General features: G+C 54.9%; 6 protein-coding genes across 6 annotated transcripts; 2 read left to right on the forward strand and 4 right to left on the reverse strand.

Moving 5' to 3' along the window:
* Nucleotides 1-529: 529 nt before the first annotated feature.
* Nucleotides 530-2,877, reverse strand: IWZ02DRAFT_376 (FYVE zinc finger protein-like protein). Its single transcript, XM_066764862.1, has 4 exons — nucleotides 2,110-2,877; nucleotides 1,739-1,949; nucleotides 772-1,683; nucleotides 530-720 (listed from the first exon to the last, which is right to left on the reverse strand). Exons 1-4 carry the CDS (start codon nucleotides 2,745-2,747, stop codon nucleotides 643-645), a joined length of 1,839 nt encoding a protein of 612 aa, XP_066626675.1. The 5' UTR covers nucleotides 2,748-2,877; the 3' UTR covers nucleotides 530-642.
* A 353-nt stretch (nucleotides 2,878-3,230) lies between these two features.
* Nucleotides 3,231-6,044, reverse strand: IWZ02DRAFT_404 (major facilitator superfamily domain-containing protein). Its single transcript, XM_066765649.1, has 5 exons — nucleotides 5,757-6,044; nucleotides 5,397-5,703; nucleotides 5,076-5,340; nucleotides 4,705-5,022; nucleotides 3,231-4,520 (listed from the first exon to the last, which is right to left on the reverse strand). The coding sequence occupies exons 1-5, from the start codon at nucleotides 5,797-5,799 to the stop codon at nucleotides 3,474-3,476; spliced, it is 1,980 nt and encodes a 659-aa protein (XP_066626676.1). The 5' UTR covers nucleotides 5,800-6,044; the 3' UTR covers nucleotides 3,231-3,473.
* A 258-nt stretch (nucleotides 6,045-6,302) lies between these two features.
* Nucleotides 6,303-6,927, reverse strand: IWZ02DRAFT_438093 (molybdopterin synthase small subunit CnxG). The gene has a single exon (XM_066766697.1). The coding sequence runs from the start codon at nucleotides 6,637-6,639 to the stop codon at nucleotides 6,379-6,381; it is 261 nt and encodes an 86-aa protein (XP_066626677.1). The 5' UTR covers nucleotides 6,640-6,927; the 3' UTR covers nucleotides 6,303-6,378.
* Nucleotides 6,928-7,023: 96 nt separating this feature from the next.
* IWZ02DRAFT_438094 (uncharacterized protein) lies at nucleotides 7,024-10,598 on the forward strand. Its single transcript, XM_066766698.1, has 2 exons — nucleotides 7,024-7,705; nucleotides 7,763-10,598. Exons 1-2 carry the CDS (start codon nucleotides 7,062-7,064, stop codon nucleotides 10,470-10,472), a joined length of 3,354 nt encoding a protein of 1,117 aa, XP_066626678.1. The 5' UTR covers nucleotides 7,024-7,061; the 3' UTR covers nucleotides 10,473-10,598.
* A 186-nt stretch (nucleotides 10,599-10,784) lies between these two features.
* IWZ02DRAFT_428799 (uncharacterized protein) lies at nucleotides 10,785-12,257 on the forward strand (the record flags this gene model as incomplete). The annotated part of the gene is made up of 1 exon (XM_066765939.1): nucleotides 10,785-12,257. One exon carries the CDS (start codon nucleotides 10,785-10,787, stop codon nucleotides 12,255-12,257), a length of 1,473 nt encoding a protein of 490 aa, XP_066626679.1.
* An 86-nt stretch (nucleotides 12,258-12,343) lies between these two features.
* IWZ02DRAFT_503675 (laccase) lies at nucleotides 12,344-14,572 on the reverse strand (the record flags this gene model as incomplete). The annotated part of the gene is made up of 6 exons (XM_066770344.1): nucleotides 12,344-12,691; nucleotides 12,743-12,916; nucleotides 12,974-13,951; nucleotides 14,005-14,130; nucleotides 14,179-14,383; nucleotides 14,450-14,572. 6 exons carry the CDS (start codon nucleotides 14,570-14,572, stop codon nucleotides 12,534-12,536), a joined length of 1,764 nt encoding a protein of 587 aa, XP_066626680.1. The 3' UTR covers nucleotides 12,344-12,533.
* Nucleotides 14,573-15,594: the final 1,022 nt, after the last annotated feature.

Genomic DNA, 15,594 nt, shown 5'->3' on the forward strand with positions numbered 1-15,594 from the left:
CATGAGGGTCTCGGAAGCTTTTATTTTGGGTGCTGTGACCGCATCGTGCCTTGGGAGCGAAGTCGTGTTTCCTTTGCGCGCTGGGATATTCGCACAGCTACCAGGTTCTTCATTTGTTAGGACGGCGGGAGCTCATGATGCATTTTAGTTGTCACTTTCTACATGTCTTAGGTCAAAGTCGCTTTGCAAATGGCAGCTCAGGCTGTCCTACCATCTCCAAATGTTCTTTGAAAATCATGTCGACCAAAGAATGCTTGTGCAATTACCGCCAACTGTCAATACGGAGCAAACGTAAACGCAGCACTCGTGCGCCAGATCAGGAGAGCATAACGCCATTCTATTATGCCCACCTTGGCCCACCAACATGTAGGCCGAAAATTGCAGCAGAAGCCGTCGTCCGTCATGAGAAGCGATGAGAAGCGAATAGAAAAAGCTCAAAGATGGGTGAATGGATGAATGGATGGATGTGGTGATGATGCGCCGGAACTCCTGGGCGCCGCATGTATTTGGAAACTTGTGCCTCAAAGACCAAATGGCAAAAGAGAAGGAACACAGACTAGGTGACAGGTCCAAGGGATGTCAAGGGTAGGATTGGCATGGATGGCGAGTTTTTCCACCGAACCCAAGCTTTCTGCCATTTTCCTATCCCAGTGTCACGCTGCCCTGATGCGTTGGACAACTGCCATCGCCCTTAGTATCCCACCACGACCGAATGCAAGCCTACAAGGTCATCGTTAGCACAGAAATCCTGGCAGGACCACTGAAACTTACCCGATGGAATTTGCAGAAGCACTCCAGCCGCCCCATCTCATCACCCTCATGAAACTCCTCGAAGCAAATGATGCACTCCTGCGGCTCGCCCTTTTCATCAATGCAGTCCTTTTCCGTGGCACGATACCGCAGCATGCCGTGAGTGGCCCTGCGCCGTCCGCGCGATCCCTCAGCAACGACGGGCGGAGTTCCCGCCGGCGATCCATGTCCCGATATTGCTGACGGAGTGCCGCCGCCACTTCCAGGAGTTCCTTGAGCAGGTCCAGGGCGGCCAGCAAAGTTTGCTGCGATGCAGTCCTCCACGTGCGCCTCCCGCTGAGCTGTGCTGCCGTCGGGACCCTTGGGCGGGAGCTCTTCGTGGCAAATTGGACACTCGTCTTCCTCTGGAACGACTCGGCGCCTTGGGGCCGGTGAGGGCTGTTGGGAGGACGTGGGAGCCGCGAACTGGCGGTAGCGAGACTGATGGGCGGTCGAGGTTGAACCTGCGCTGTGGGTACGACTACTGCGCATATGCTGAGAAAGGAAAGACAAGGAACCTGGGTGGTGAGGATATGAATAAGGCGAACGACCTGCGCCATTACTTCCAGCAGAGCCCAGTGGCGTCGAGGAAAACTGCTGCTGGTGACTTCCGAGCCCGACACCTCGAGCGCGAGACGAGTTGTCGTCGCTGCGACTGCCGATTGCTGCATTTCGCGAGCTCACATCGCTCAGGGAGGGCCGGTGACCCGACATGGCAGGGGCGAAACGTGAGAAGCCTTGGCTGTCAATGGTAAAGTTCCTGGATCGTCCACCGGGTGAGAGTGGAGTGTATGCTTGAGCAGAGGAGTCGCTGAACCCGGCGGAAAAGAAATCGGGAAAGCGTGATTGTATGTCTTGCTGGGGCGGCGGGCTGAAATTGGGATCAGGAACACACTACCACTTGTCAGATTCATCGAACTTGGTCTTCTTTGATGCACAGGGTGATTACCGGGTTGCAAACGCGCACCTCCTCCCCGCCTCCAAGAGCTGGATTGTAGGTTGGCGGAGCCGAGGGGCGATCGGTTTCGCTGTCTCCGGTGAGGTCGATCAAGTTCCCGCCCTGCTGCATCTTTATTTCTTCCGGTGCTCGCACAATGTACTGACGGGGTATCGTGATGCGATGTGGCGAGCAGTTGTTGCAAACAACGCGGCCGCATTTCCTGTGTCGACTAATGGTAAGCGAAGCTGTTGAGAAACATTGCACAAGGCGGCCCGCTGCAGAAAACGCCTCTGCGGAAGATCATTATTGAAAAGATTGGAATACGGCAGGCTAAATGACTACGAGAAGAACGTCGCTCGGGGACGACTGTAATCACGTACCTGCAGTGATGCTTTCTGTACCAAAAGCTAAACTGCGTGCCGCATACCGGGCAATTCGAAACAGCGGAGTCAGGCTGCCATGTGGGAATCACAATGTCACTTTCTCTCCGGCCTTCTCCATCATGGGACGGCGAGGTCGCAGAAGGCTGAGCTGGTCGTTCCGGGCTACTCCCCGTAAGATCTATGGCGTTGGATGCCGATGCGCCAGCAGTCGCATGCTCCGTCCCTTCATGGCTCGAAGAAGACCGATATCCACCGCGTCTACCTGATGGTTCTGGCACATTCAAGCGCCTCTTTCTGTCCGCTAGCCTCGCCGTGTCCGCCGTGCTCCCTTCAGCCTGAGCGCTGCTCCTCTGCAGATATGGTTCGGAGTTTCCGGGTCCATTCCGCGGCAACAGATGTTCGCCAGACTCATTGTCGTTATCTGACCTCAAAAAGTCCATCCATGTTTCCCCGCCACGAGAGGCATCTGAAGGTGCACTGCGATATCTCGGTGTTTCAGTCTCGCCGTGCGAGACGTGGGTCTGCGAGGCGGTATCCGAGGAACCAGATCCAGTGGCGAAAAATTCGGTTGAAGAGCTGCGATTGCTGGAGTCGATTGCTGGGGGAGCTGACTCTGTAGCAGGCGAGGTATCCATAGACCTGGCGGCGTCTCGGATGGCTGTGGAGCCAGGGACGGGCGAGCGGATGCAGGAGAACAGGAACGAGCGGATCGTGGGGAGTTTTTACGAGTACTGGTAGTGTCGTCGAGCAGAAAGCGTTGCAGAAGTCACGGCATGCGCGCAAGGTCAGATTCGACAATCTGTGCGAGAGACGCGGGGTGGCAATGGTGGTCAGGAGGCCGCGACAGTCGTAGGCGAAGATGGGCCGAAGGAACGATGAAGCAATAGGATGAGGATCAGTCGGGTAATCGAGCGAGGTGGGTGATTTGAGCGGTTGGTCCAGGCGAGGGAATGGGTCTCGTGGGATGAATTGGTGAGGTTTGGGCGAGAGTACCTACAGTACCTTGGTCGGTCCCAGCCGTAGCAGCAATGACGACGGCGCCGCCGGCCGGCCGCAACGGAGCCTGATAAGCCCCGCCAGGCCGTGCAACACCTCCGAGACCTTACCGTATCAGCGCAGGCACCGCACGTACCCCCGGCCCTGCAGCACTCGGGGCCACAGGGCCCTTGGCAATGGTTGAAGTCCATATGTTATCCTTTTTTGTGTGGAAATCGTCTACAACGCCCTCTAAGCCCAAAAGCTGCTGTCAAACGCTGTGGCCACAAACACAAGTTGACAATCTCGACAGAACCCAACAATTCCACCAAGTACAACATCAGTATCAAAGACGAACAGAACAAGCAAAAAGGAAACAGTCATCTTTACCCACCAAAGCTCTGCCCTGTCCCGTACCCATCGCGACTTATGCCCAAGTTAGAGCTATGCCGCCGGAACCCGGTCCCCATGCCAATCGGAACACTCGTCTTCCTTCGAACACTCCTCCCAGCGCCAGCACCAACGCTGCCCCTCGAGTTCTGCGGCCGGTGTCGCGGCAGTGAGGCAGACAGAGGGGAAGTCACGTCCGCGGGGGAGGCAGAGTGAACCGACGCCGTGTCACTGGCGGCAGAGCTGGACACGGTCGTTGTGCGCGAGAGGGGGAGAGCCGAGGGGGCACCGTACGTGTCTTCGTCTTCGTCTCGTTGCGCACGAGTCTCGGGGTCGCCTGATCGAGCAGCGCGGCGGCCGCGGCGACCGCCGTCGTCATCCTCATAACCCTGCGCGTAGTCGTCCTCGTTATCCTCAACATCCGAGTACGATGGAGATGAGGCGGAGGAATCCTCATCAGCGCTAAACCCCTTGCCCTCAACGAGAAAGAATGCCGGCACGGCGCCGACCAGCGAGATGGCGGCAAGCACCCAAAACGGGACAATGGCGTATCCGCGCTTGACGCCCACGGTGAACAGCGCACCGCCAATCGCGGGACCAGCAGCGCGACCTACGGCGCTGACGCTCGTCGCGATTCCATTCAGCGTTCCGAGAACGCGCAACGAGGATGCGCTGTTCGTCAGCAGGATGGTGCTGCAAGGGAATGCGAACGTCGTGCAAGCGCCCTTGACCATCATGATGGCGAACATGACGACCTGCTGTGATTTCCGCGTCGGCAGCAGCGCCGTGAATGGCGTGATGATGTAGAGCAAAGGGTAGACCAGGGAGATGATTTGGAAGCAGCGCAGTACGCCGTAGCGTCGCGCAATGGGCGGGAAAAGGAAGAGTTGGTAGATTATGCCTAGCGCACCGTAAAGCGTGAAAATGACTCCAATGCGCGACGAATTGATGCCAAAGCCGTTGGAAAATTTGATGGGGTTGGATGCGTTGTACGAGCTGCCGGATCCGGGATGCGCTGTATGGTGCATAAAGACTGGGAGGAGCTAGCAAATGTCAGTACATCTGACTGTTCACTGTGCTGTGGCTTGATGGGTAGAGACAGTCACGGCACACTACCGCTTGACTGCTCCCGTCCAATGCGTTCTGTCCCCGCTAGTCGAGTGATGTGCACCTCCTTGGGTGTACCACGGCTTTCGCTGCAATGCTTCAGGCGGGCAAGATGCTTACCTGATCGTAACCCAGCGAATGCGTCGCCAGCAACGTGTATATCAGGAGATTGACCAGCGACTGAACCGTCAGTACTTCGCGTACCGTCACGGGCTTGGGCTCCTCCTTGTTCTGGTGCCCCTCGTCGTAGTCGTGCACCGTCGTCCCCAGTGAAGCAGCGCCGTCCGCTTGCTTGGTGAGTAGGGGCTCCGTCTCTTCGCCCCTCGCCTGTCTCCACACGTTCTTGATGCGGCGCACATAGTTTTGCGTCGTGAGAGTAAGCTTGTGCCCAAGAATGAGGCCATAGTCCTTTTGATCTTTTTTGCTTGTCAACGTTTCCTAGCGACGGGTGAGAAAGCGAGTCAAATTTGAATCCGTCTGGCGGAGGTTACCTGGAGGAACAAAGTGCCAGTGATGATGCCAATGAGAAACAGGGCTGCGGAGACGATGTTTGGCAGGGCGTACGGAAATCGTTCGAAAAAGGAGTCTCCCCGTGGTTTTGAGATGTCGACACGCATCGGATTGGACAGGGCGCCACCGATTGCTGGCCCAAAGACCGAACCGATGTTGTAAACCAATGGCATGATGCTAAAAGCGCGTGGCTGCAGCTCCCTCCACGGACACAGCTCCGCCACCATCGTTCGGAGGATTCCAACACTTGAAAAGTTAACTGAAAAACGACAGATACCATGATGACGGCGAAATCCACTCACTTGCCATTACCGGCGCCCTGCAGCGCACGTACAGTCATTGCCATGGGAAGCGACGAAGAAAACCCCCACAGCAAACTCATGATCATGGTGTTCAAAAGCCCCAGCAGTATAATGAGTTTTCTGCCATATTTATCTGATGCGCGTCCCCAGAACACGCTTGTTGCACATTGGCCAATGCTGAATATTGCCGACGCCGTGCCCGCCCACTGTGCGATTTCGTCCTTGGCCACTCCAAAGCTCTCAATCATTTCTGGAAGGTAGGGAAAGACCGAGGTCAGCGCAATAGGTTCGGCGAAGCGACATAGTGCTACCGAGTCTGTTAGTTCTATCGCGCAGGTCCGGAACGGCCCGGGGGCTTACAGAGAATGATAAACTGCCGCCAGGGCAGTCTGCGTTCGGACATGGCTGGGATAGGGGCATGAATAGAGGAGAAGTGCGCGAGGAGGAAAGTTGTTGTTTCTATACCCAAGGTAGTCGAACGCGCACGGGCGGGGATGGGCGGCACTTAGCATGTCAGCGGCTAGGGATCCCTAGCATGGCGCTTGACCCGGATGTCGGCACCACTTTTGCCTCTCCCGCTGCTGTGTCGGCTCGTTTTTTGCTGCGCCCTTGGCCTGTCGAGATTGCTGCCCGGTCTGCTGTCCTATTCGATCCAACTGACCTGTTCATGGTTGTCAAAGAGATGGTAGTCCCATGGGGTCTGACGCGGCGTGGGATGGATCAATCAAAGCTCCAAAACTTGAATCTTACTGTCAAATGGCATGGAAGTAGCGTTGATTCGGATGTCGACTGCGGGTGCGCTGCTCACGTTTTGCGGCATCCCATGTCCATGCCTGTCACACTCAATTTTGCTCAATTTTGTCCATTCGACTACTTCTTGTTGTAAAAGTGGGGAATCACGGTGAGAAAAAAAAAAAAAAAAAAGAGCACAAGAACAGTTGCAGTCTAGCGCAGGCTCAGACGGCGGAGGACCACAAGGCCTTCAACCAGAGCTAACTGGAGGAATGAGAGCCACCTCGTCACCTTGGCCGAGAACCAGAGCGGCGTCGGCATCCTCCAAGTCGACATAGTTGTAATTCACAGTCACGGCGCAGGTGGTCAAGACCTTTTGCGTGATGCCAGGATAGCGTTCCTCCAGCAGCGCAAACAGCTCCGAGGCCTTGACGGGGGCGGTAAAGACATCGTGGTCACGGCCCGTGTACGTCGAAGCGGCAGCAAAGTAGAGCAGTTTGAACGTCGACATTGTCACTAGAGATGGGCTGGTCAGCGAAATTGTCTTGACGCGACGAGCAGGAAAGCAAAAGGGTCAGAACGGAATCAGAAAGTGAAGAAAGGTCCACAAAGGCATAGCCTCGGATAATACATGCTATTTTTGGTTGAATCTCATCATGCGAGGAAGAAGAGAGATGAGGGATGGAGCATACCTGTTGTGTGTAGTTGTCCATGGGATAGGTATGCTGTGCTGTTGATGGAGGAGGTGATGGGGAGAAGTCGAGGGAGAGGCCGAGGATATTTGTCGCGGCGGGTGGAGCTCGGGCCTCTGCTGTGGCGCGACCCGACGCGACGCCTCGCCTCAGGCAGCTCCCGTCGCCGTCGCCGTTGACCATTTTTTTTGCCTGCACCTAACGCCACGACAACCATTCCTCTCTCCACCCAACTCCCGCCATGCCCTCTGCCGCAATCAGGGCTGCACTGAAATACCCCCTCGCTCGTCATCATGAACTCTCCCCCCTCTGCGCGTCCTGCTTGATTGGGCGCAACGCTCGCCTCGCCAGCACTACATCCAGCGCTTCGACCAAGCCGCCCCCGGAACGAAAGACACCAAGTCGTCCGCAGACTACCATTGCCAATTACAATGCGGGCCAAAGAGCTCGGCTCTCCTCCCAGATTATCAGTCACAGGGATCGCGCGACCGAACACATACGCAATGCAGACGTCCGCTTTACTCCTGGCACTGCTTCTGGTGCGCGCAGCTTTCACACGTCTCGACAGAAGCTGTCCGTCCAACCCGAAATGAAAGCCGAGCTCAGACCTGATGGACTCGCTATTCGAGAATACCTTACCCGATGGCAAGAAGAATACGGCGTGCCGAACAAAGATATTTTGGACGAGCTCGGTCTCCAGGCATATCCGGGAGTCTCGACAGGACCCGGCAATTTGGTCAAATCAGGAATTCCTGGCAAGGACGAACACGAGTCCAATGTCACCGAGGAGGACCTAGACGAGCCTCAAGACTTGGCCGCGCCAGCCGAGGGTGTCGAGCATATGTTCGGAGCAATGCACTTCAACCCCGGTGACATGGTCGAAATCTTGTGAGTGTCGCCTGTTGGTCATTCTGTCGTTCCCGACTTACTGACCTACATCACTAGGATTGGAGAACGCGATCCACTTCTGGGTGTCATCATGCGCGTATACACCAACAACGCGTCGCTCATACAGGTTTTCGCCGAAGATGGCAAATGGGGCAACGTCAACCAGGTCAAGATCCAATTCGCCGTTCCAAACTTCCTGCCTCGCTCTGTGATCGATCCTGTGCTCAAATATCTCCCTGAGAAATTTGTCAACGCCAAGGCAGCTGAAGTGGACTTCGACCATCCCGTCAACATACCCCGCGAGGAGTCGACTCCGATCCTTGATAGGCTTAGAGACTTTTCCACAAAGGCACATGACATCTATCGCAAAAATGCTGCAAGGTTGGAGAATGCACACCAGCTGCTGTCTCACCCGACCGATTTGAGATTTGGTTCACTGCAAAGGATCACCCAAACCTTGCTGAGAATTAAAAGTCCTCAGCCAGAACACCTTTACGCCGTCCGCAAAGGCATCAACCACCACCAAATGTCTTTCCTTACAGACAGGAGAAGTCATCGCCTTACTGGAATGTATCAAATCGTGTCCCAAGAGTTCAAGGACTCGGTCATGACCGCTCGCGAGTGGATTCGTGAGTGGCAGGAGTATGAAGCGGAGAAGGCCACCGGCCAAGCCGATGAGAAGGAGTTGATGAAGAGGCTTCCGGGCGCCATCCACGTCCAAAAATACCTTGAAAAGGCCCGCAGACTCATATTACAGAGTCGCAAAGACCGTGATCCCCATTTGGCGAGTGACGGAGGGTCACCTGGGCCAAGTAAGATCAAGCACAAGATTACCGAACAGGTGACCGCCCTCAAAGTTGTCGAGTCTGAGCAGTTTACAAAGGAAGATGGTGTGCTCATCCGTTACTTGGAGGCCTACGCTCTGTCAAATACTCTATCTGGATCCACGCAAATGCTTTCTTTACCCCCCGTCCTTGTTGGCGCTTCAGGCATGTACAAGGTTAAGACGGTGGAGCACCAGACGGCGTTTTCTTTCCTTATAGAGACTGGCGTCATCCCACCGTTCGAAAATCGATCAAAGTATGACCCACATCTCTTGGTACCGACGGCTCAGTACTCGAAGCCATTGGACGCCATGTACAGATGGCTGTCGAAGCCAAGCCGCGCAAATGCGATCGGGGAAGACTCAATGCAGGATCTGCGAAGAGACTGGGGAGACATGACGGTCTTTTGTGTCGACTCTGCACACGCCGAAGAGATTGACGACGGAATATCTGTGGAGAGCATTCCAGGGTCTGATGACCACTGGGTGCATGTCCATGTGGCTAATCCAACGGCGTTTTTGAAGAGCGACTCGCCCATGGCGAAAATGGCTGCCCACATGACCGAGTCCATATACTTCCCCGAGAGGACGTTTGCCATGCTTCCGAAGTGGGCGGTCGAAGGTAGCTTTAGTCTCGGTCCTAACACAAATTGTCTGACCATCAGCTCACGAGTGGGCCCGGATGCGGCTGTCAAGGACATCAAGATCCAAAATGGGTTCATTCGCAATGTGGTCTCAATCACCCCCGAAACATTGGCTTCTCTGCTGAGCCCGGATGCACAATCGACACGGATCTTCGACGTCATTGTTGGCGGAGAAGTGCCGCCAACCTCCACAAGGGACATGAAGTCACTCAATGACTTGACGCCTCGTCATGTCATGGAGCTGAAGAAGATTCACAAGATTGCCTACAGCCTTTTGAAAAAGCGACAAAAGGCTGGTGGTGTCTCTTACAACCAATCGCCTCCTGAAATCTCGGTGTTCAACAAGTACGAACTGACAGGGCTTCCATGGATCCTGCCGTCTCGTGATCGTGCCCGCTTCTATGAAGGTGATCCTGTCATCAAAATGACCGTCACTCCGTCCGAGTCCATGTTTGACCATGGAGCTGACGCGGGCTTCCTCGTTCAAGAGTTGATGCTTCTTGCTGGAGAAAGCGCTGCCGCATGGTGTTCGGCCCGCAACATCCCCACCATTTACCGTGGGACGCGGCAGAATCCAAACAACTATACTCGGGATCAGCTTTTGCAAAAATTTGGTGACATGCAAGCCGACACAAGACCAAATGCGTCCATGGTGTGGGCGGGCAACTTCATGAAGTCGGCAGGTTACTCGATTGTCGACACCAAGATTGTTCCACACAAGGTCCTGGGTTTATCGGGCTATACCAAATGCACGTCGCCGCTCCGCCGCTATGGCGACATGATGGTGCATTGGCAAATCGAGTCAGCACTGCGACAAGAGGCCGAGGGCGTTGATCTGACGAACAAGAAGAAAAACAGGGAATTCCATTTCACCTCGGACTACGTGGCAAGCGTTCTGACGCGCATGAGTCCCCGCGAGCGCCTTATCACAAAGACGAAACGCATGGCCATCCAGCTGTGGGTGTCGCATGTATTCCAGCGAGGCCTCCACCACGGCGAGTGGGACTGCCCTCGTAATTTAAAGGGTATCGTCTACAACATGAGTGCTCAGGACGCGCCGTATGTCGGAGCAGTCTGGCCCGAATTCTCCCTCGAAGTCCACATGGATATGCCGAAGTTAGTTGGGATTGACGATGTAGTCCAGGTCGGCGACGTTTGGGAGATGGAGCTCCGAGATGTCAACATGTTTTCTCGGCGGATACAGGCGAGACCAATCCGCCTGTTGGACCGATTAAATATCCCAGACGGATTCCCTGGCGACACGGTGAAAGATTTCGCACCATACTTTGAGCAGTGATTCATGGACAGGAAAAAATGGAGGCGTTTGATTTGGTGCATCATTTGTAACGGTAGACTTTTTCACTCTTCTCAAGGACAAATCATCCAAAACGTTTCATAGAAAACATTTCAGCCTTTCCCTCCGCGTTTGTGAAGTTTCACTTCGGCGTAGTATTTTGTTTGGTTTCTACCAAGGTACTGCGTTTGGTCCGCGCGGCGCGAGCCGTAGATTGCTGCGGCCGAATACGGCGAACGGGACGGCTGCAAGACGCCAGAGAACCTCGGGCGACCCTGCATGTCCGCTCAACTTTCAACCTTTGGCCATGTCTCGATGCCAGTCCATGACTTTGCCCTCGGTCTGGGCCGCAGCCTCCTATCTGTCGCCCTGCTAGCCACCCTTTACCTCTACCTGTACCCTCTACTCCATGGTTGCGCTTTCCCAGCGCCGCCACATTCACGTCCGGCCCCTTTGCGACTCTTGGCCTTAGGGGACCCCCAAATCGAAGGCGACACGTCGTTGCCAGACTCCAAGGACGAGCCATTTTCCAGTCTCCGCGACTTTCGAAGCCATGTCGACGAGCTCGGTCTGCTGCTCGCGGCACGCCAGGCTGGCACGGCGCTCGTAAACGACGACATTCCTCGCCTGTTTAAGGGCTACCGCAAGCGCCTTGACCTCTTCGGCAACGACTACTACCTCGCCCACATATACCGCACCCTGCACTGGTGGACACAGCCAACACACGTCGCGGTCTTGGGTGACTTGCTGGGAAGTCAATGGATAAACGATGAGGAGTTTGAATGGCGTAGTTGGCGATTTTGGAATCGTGTGTTCCAGCATGGACATCGCGTCGAGGACACCATGACTGCCGCGCCTCTCGCACAAGAGCTTGGAGCAGATCCACTGTGGGCGCGGAGGATAATAAACGTTGCCGGTAATCACGACATTGGGTACGCCGGAGACGTTGACGAGAACCGCATCGCACGATTTGAGCGTAACTTTGGGCCGGTCAATTGGCAGACCGTCTTTCGCCTGCCAAATACGACGTCAAGCGAATCAGACGCGAATGCGCCCGAATTGCGCGTGGTCGTTCTCAACAGCATGAATCTGGATGCCCCTGCAAAGGACGGAAATCTGCAAAAGGAGACGTACGACTTTATCAACGACGTCATTTCCCGCTCTTCGCCCGTCGAGTCGCGCGACCATTTCACGCTTCTCCTCACGCACATCCCCCTGCACAAGCGTGAGGGTGTTTGCGTGGACGGTCCATTCTTCTCCTACTTTGACAACGGCGGCGGCGTCAAGGAACAAAACCATCTGTCCGAGGACGCGTCGCGCGGAGTCCTCGAAGGTCTCTTTGGCCTCAGTGGCAATGAGTTTGCACCGGCGCGGGGAATGGGCCGCAACGGCATGATTGTGACAGGCCACGACCACGCGGGCTGCGACGTGTACCACCACCACCACCGCGGCGGCCAATGGGACGCCGTGCGGTGGGAGTCGATTGGCAATCGCACCGCCGACGCCGACTTGCCGGGCATCAGAGAAGTCACATTGCGAAGCATGATGGGCGAGTACGGAGGCTATGCTGGCCTCATCAGCATTTGGTTCGACCAAGGCCGTGGCGAATGGCAGTACGAGGTCGAAATGTGCAGTCTGGGCGTACAGCACATTTGGTGGGGAGTTCACGTGTTGGATATCGTCACCGCTTCCCTGTTTGCTCTAGGAATCGCCTTGAGAAAGTTGGCCAAGATGAAGAAGAACGTCCCCGTGGAGCAGTCACCGACGAAACAGTCCAAGCGAGATTAATCAAAAGCATCATTGTACAGAGCACTGTCAGCATCTCGGCTCCGTTGGATTTGGGAGCTACACCAGCATCGACCTATCACCAGTAAAGGGATCAAGAAAGTTTGATCAAATGGTATTAATGCTTGGAATATTGTCCGCCGCGCGCCGTTTATCACATGCATTTCGACTTGTTTTCAAGAATTCAGCGTGAAGGTATCTTTGACCCGACCCATAACACAAAGACAAATCCGCAGGAATCCGTCAGCCCTAGTATCTCTTCCGCTTTCCTCTTTCCGTTTACAAACCCGAGTCCTCCTGGCGGTACACCGAATTTCTGTAATAGTCGTTCCACCCGGCGCAGATTCGTTCATATTCTCCTCTGTCTCCAAGCGTGCTGAGTACCCGATCCCGCTGTTCGAGGAACTGCAAGCTGAAGCCTTGCCCCACATGCCAGGCTGTTCATCGTGTCAGTGTCAATCCAAACTGCTATGAACGATTTTACTCACCGATATGGCAGTGCATTAACCACGCGCCGGGATTGTCGGCTGGGAATGCCATGATCATGTATCCCTGGCCTGGCAGCATTGCCGTGTCTCGACGAATGGGGTTGTCAAATTGCAGGCCGGCCAACGAGCGATCCCATTGCCCTGTTCCAACGCCCAAGAGGTAAAAGTCGTGGCCTAGAAATTGTCAGCATCTTTGAAGCAAATGAATTCGACGTCAACCACTAAACTTACCATGCAGATGGATAGGATGAGGTATGGTAATGTTTAACTCGGGTGCCTCCTGGATGACGAAATAGTACCACCTGTCCCTCTGCGGTAGCTCGATGAGGTTGATCTCGCGAGGAAAGTTGAAGTCGCCGTCAATCACGTACTGCATTGTCGGACGGCCCCAGTCAATGCGCATGGCAGTGCCGTCCAGGTACCAGTGGAAGAGCTGGCCGTCGTTGGTCTGCACTACACCAGCGTCCAACTCGAGCGAGCGAATCGACTCCAGCAAACCTTCTTGTGACACCTGATTAGCAACGCGAGGCACCAAATTTTGCATGTCGCTGCAGCCCTCGGGGATGTCGCTGTGCCGTTGGGTGTTCGGCTCGCCGCCGTCGCCGCCATAGCTCAGAATGGCTTTAATATTGCCTGCGTTGCGGTTGCGCGTACACGTCCGATCCGGGTCGTAGCGGATCCAAAATGCGTCACCATCTTGGTTCGCCTCGAAAATGACGTCGTAACGCTGGCCCACGCCGAGCGAGATGTACGAGGTGTCGAAGGGCGTAATGGGGGTGAAATCGGCTGATATCACCGTCATGATATGGTTGTCAATCGAAAAGTGCATGAAATCGTTGACGCCCGAGTTGATGACGCGCAGCAAATATCTCTGGCCCCGCTGAACAGTTATACTGTTGTAGGAACCGCCAGGCCCGTCTGGGTTGACCATTGTCCCATTGATGAGCCCGTTGTCGGCTGTTGGCGGCCCAGTCCCCAGGTTGCTATGGATCGAGCGCCAGTTGAGCGTACCGACGGGCGTGTGGTACCAATCAGTCAGCATATACGATCCCAAATCGACGTCATAGTCTTCATTGGCGGGACCCCTGATGACAATGGCGCCAACGACGCCATCGCCGTACTGCGCCGTGAAGTGACTGTGGTACCAGCTCGTTCCATATTGCGAGCACTTGAATCTGTAAGTCCTGGAATCTCCTGGCGCAATTGGACCTTTGATTGTTTGTCAGTGCTGATGCTGGACAAGACGCATCTAGGGTTCATACACTCGGTCAGGCCATTTACTCCGTCATATCCGTTTGTATTCAACTGCCGAAGACCGTGGAAATGGATGCTTGTTCCGTTGTCTTGCATGGAGTTCTTGACGTGGACCACCATTGTGTCGCCCCAGTCTGCTTGTCGTCAGCTTCTATTGGTCAGGGAAGCCCTAGAGGACGTACCAGCCTGAAGTACGGGACCCGGATACTGTCCGTTGACTGCCAGCACCAGGCGCTCAAATCCATCTGGCGCCAGTGTAATGTTGGTGATTTCTAGATGGTACTCCACGACATTGGATTCGTCGGGGAAGTCTTGGTCAAAGTCGGTCAAGATATTGTACTGGTCTTTCCAGCAGTACCGCGAATGACTGGAAAAAAGACATCCCAACTGAGGCACCGGAAGGTCCAACTTGAGTTTGAAAGAGGATTTGATTTGCTTCAGGGTCCTCGACACAAGTCCTCCTGAAGACTGCGATGAAAGACCGTTCGTGACATCATTTGAGCGAGGGAGTAGCGAGGCCGCGAGCGAGAAGGAGCACAGCGCCAAAAGGCATGCACTCAAACGAAAGAGAAACATGTTCAGATCCACGGTACGATACACGAGAGGAACCGTCGGACAGCCTCACTATGTGCAGTATCAACAAGCGAGGGACAAAGCTATTGAAGCAGCCTCGCCACCGACGGCAACAGCGTTTTAAAAAAAACTCGACTGGATGTCCAATTTCCTCTGATCCAGGAAGTAATACAGGCCTTCGATGCTTGTACATTTACGCGCAGGGCAGGGCCACATCTGGCCGAAAAAAGTCTTTCCAGGATCAGAGCACCAGTGGGCATCAAACAGCAGGCTGGCGTACTGGCAACAAGCCTGCAAGGCCATGTCTGCAGGGCAAGATGGTGGTCCGGCAGAGAGGAAGATCAGGTCCCGAGGTGAAGAGACGAGATTCGGGCCGCTGTCAAGGATTCAGCAGCAGGGCTGATGGGAATGAAACAGAGCCGCCAGGCCATCGTGTTTGCCGAAACGGGCAACTGTTGTCGCTATTTACAGCAGCACTGTGCAAAGAAGCCGCGCTGGGATGCTCCGTGTCCTGCGCCAAAACCCTGTGCACATCGCGTAGACAAGCTTTGCTTGGCTCCAGCTCAGGTGCGCCCGTCATCCAGCTGTCACTTGGGCCTGGGCGCTGAGCTGACGAAACGGCGACTTTTGATCAAGTACTCCAGTCCCTAGACGCTTCAGGAATCCTTTTCTCTCGAGTGTTTGCAAAAGGGAAAAGGAGGAAAAGAGATGGACCATGTGCAGTGCAGTGCAAAAGAACGTTGTAGCCAAGCTTTGACAGGGCCACTAACACCAGCCCTCGAACCGGGAAATCTGTCAACTCTAATGTGGATTGACCGCTGCTAACTGCGAACTACCTTTCTCTTCCCGCGCTGTGCACGCCGCCTTGGGCCCAGCCAAGCCAAGGCCTACTTGAGCCCAAAGCTGATCCCTGGTTCTCGGGCTCATGCAACACCATTGTCCTGCGAAACCCGGTCACATACATGGTGCGGCTACACCGTTCAGCCTCTTTGGCGCGATAAAATGAAGGAAATGACAATGAACTG

The sequence above is a fragment of the Phyllosticta citriasiana genome (genome assembly GCF_038021145.1).
Source record: "Phyllosticta citriasiana strain CBS 120426 chromosome Unknown IWZ02scaffold_1, whole genome shotgun sequence".
NCBI classification, from domain to species: Eukaryota; Fungi; Ascomycota; class Dothideomycetes; order Botryosphaeriales; family Phyllostictaceae; genus Phyllosticta; species Phyllosticta citriasiana.

Excerpts from the sequence above, each read along its gene's own strand:
- IWZ02DRAFT_438093 (XM_066766697.1), bottom strand. The coding sequence starts at position 6,639 with ATGTCGACGTTCAAACTGCTCTACTTTGCTGCCGCTTCGACGTACACG.
- IWZ02DRAFT_376 (XM_066764862.1), bottom strand. The coding sequence starts at position 2,747 with ATGGATACCTCGCCTGCTACAGAGTCAGCTCCCCCAGCAATCGACTCC. Across the intron at positions 1,950-2,109 it reads TACAGAAAGCATCACTGCAG|GAAATGCGGCCGCGTTGTTT; the intron begins GTACGTGATTAC and ends TAGTCGACACAG. Across the intron at positions 721-771 it reads GCTTCTGCAAATTCCATCGG|GCTTGCATTCGGTCGTGGTG; the intron begins GTAAGTTTCAGT and ends ATGACCTTGTAG.
- IWZ02DRAFT_404 (XM_066765649.1), bottom strand. The coding sequence starts at position 5,799 with ATGTCCGAACGCAGACTGCCCTGGCGGCAGTTTATCATTCTCT. Across the intron at positions 5,704-5,756 it reads GCGGCAGTTTATCATTCTCT|CACTATGTCGCTTCGCCGAA; the intron begins GTAAGCCCCCGG and ends CAGACTCGGTAG. Across the intron at positions 4,521-4,704 it reads ATTCGCTGGGTTACGATCAG|CTCCTCCCAGTCTTTATGCA; the intron begins GTAAGCATCTTG and ends GACATTTGCTAG.
- IWZ02DRAFT_438094 (XM_066766698.1), top strand. The coding sequence starts at position 7,062 with ATGCCCTCTGCCGCAATCAGGGCTGCACTGAAATACCCCCTCGCTCGT. Across the intron at positions 7,706-7,762 it reads CCCGGTGACATGGTCGAAAT|TAGGATTGGAGAACGCGATC; the intron begins CTTGTGAGTGTC and ends GACCTACATCAC.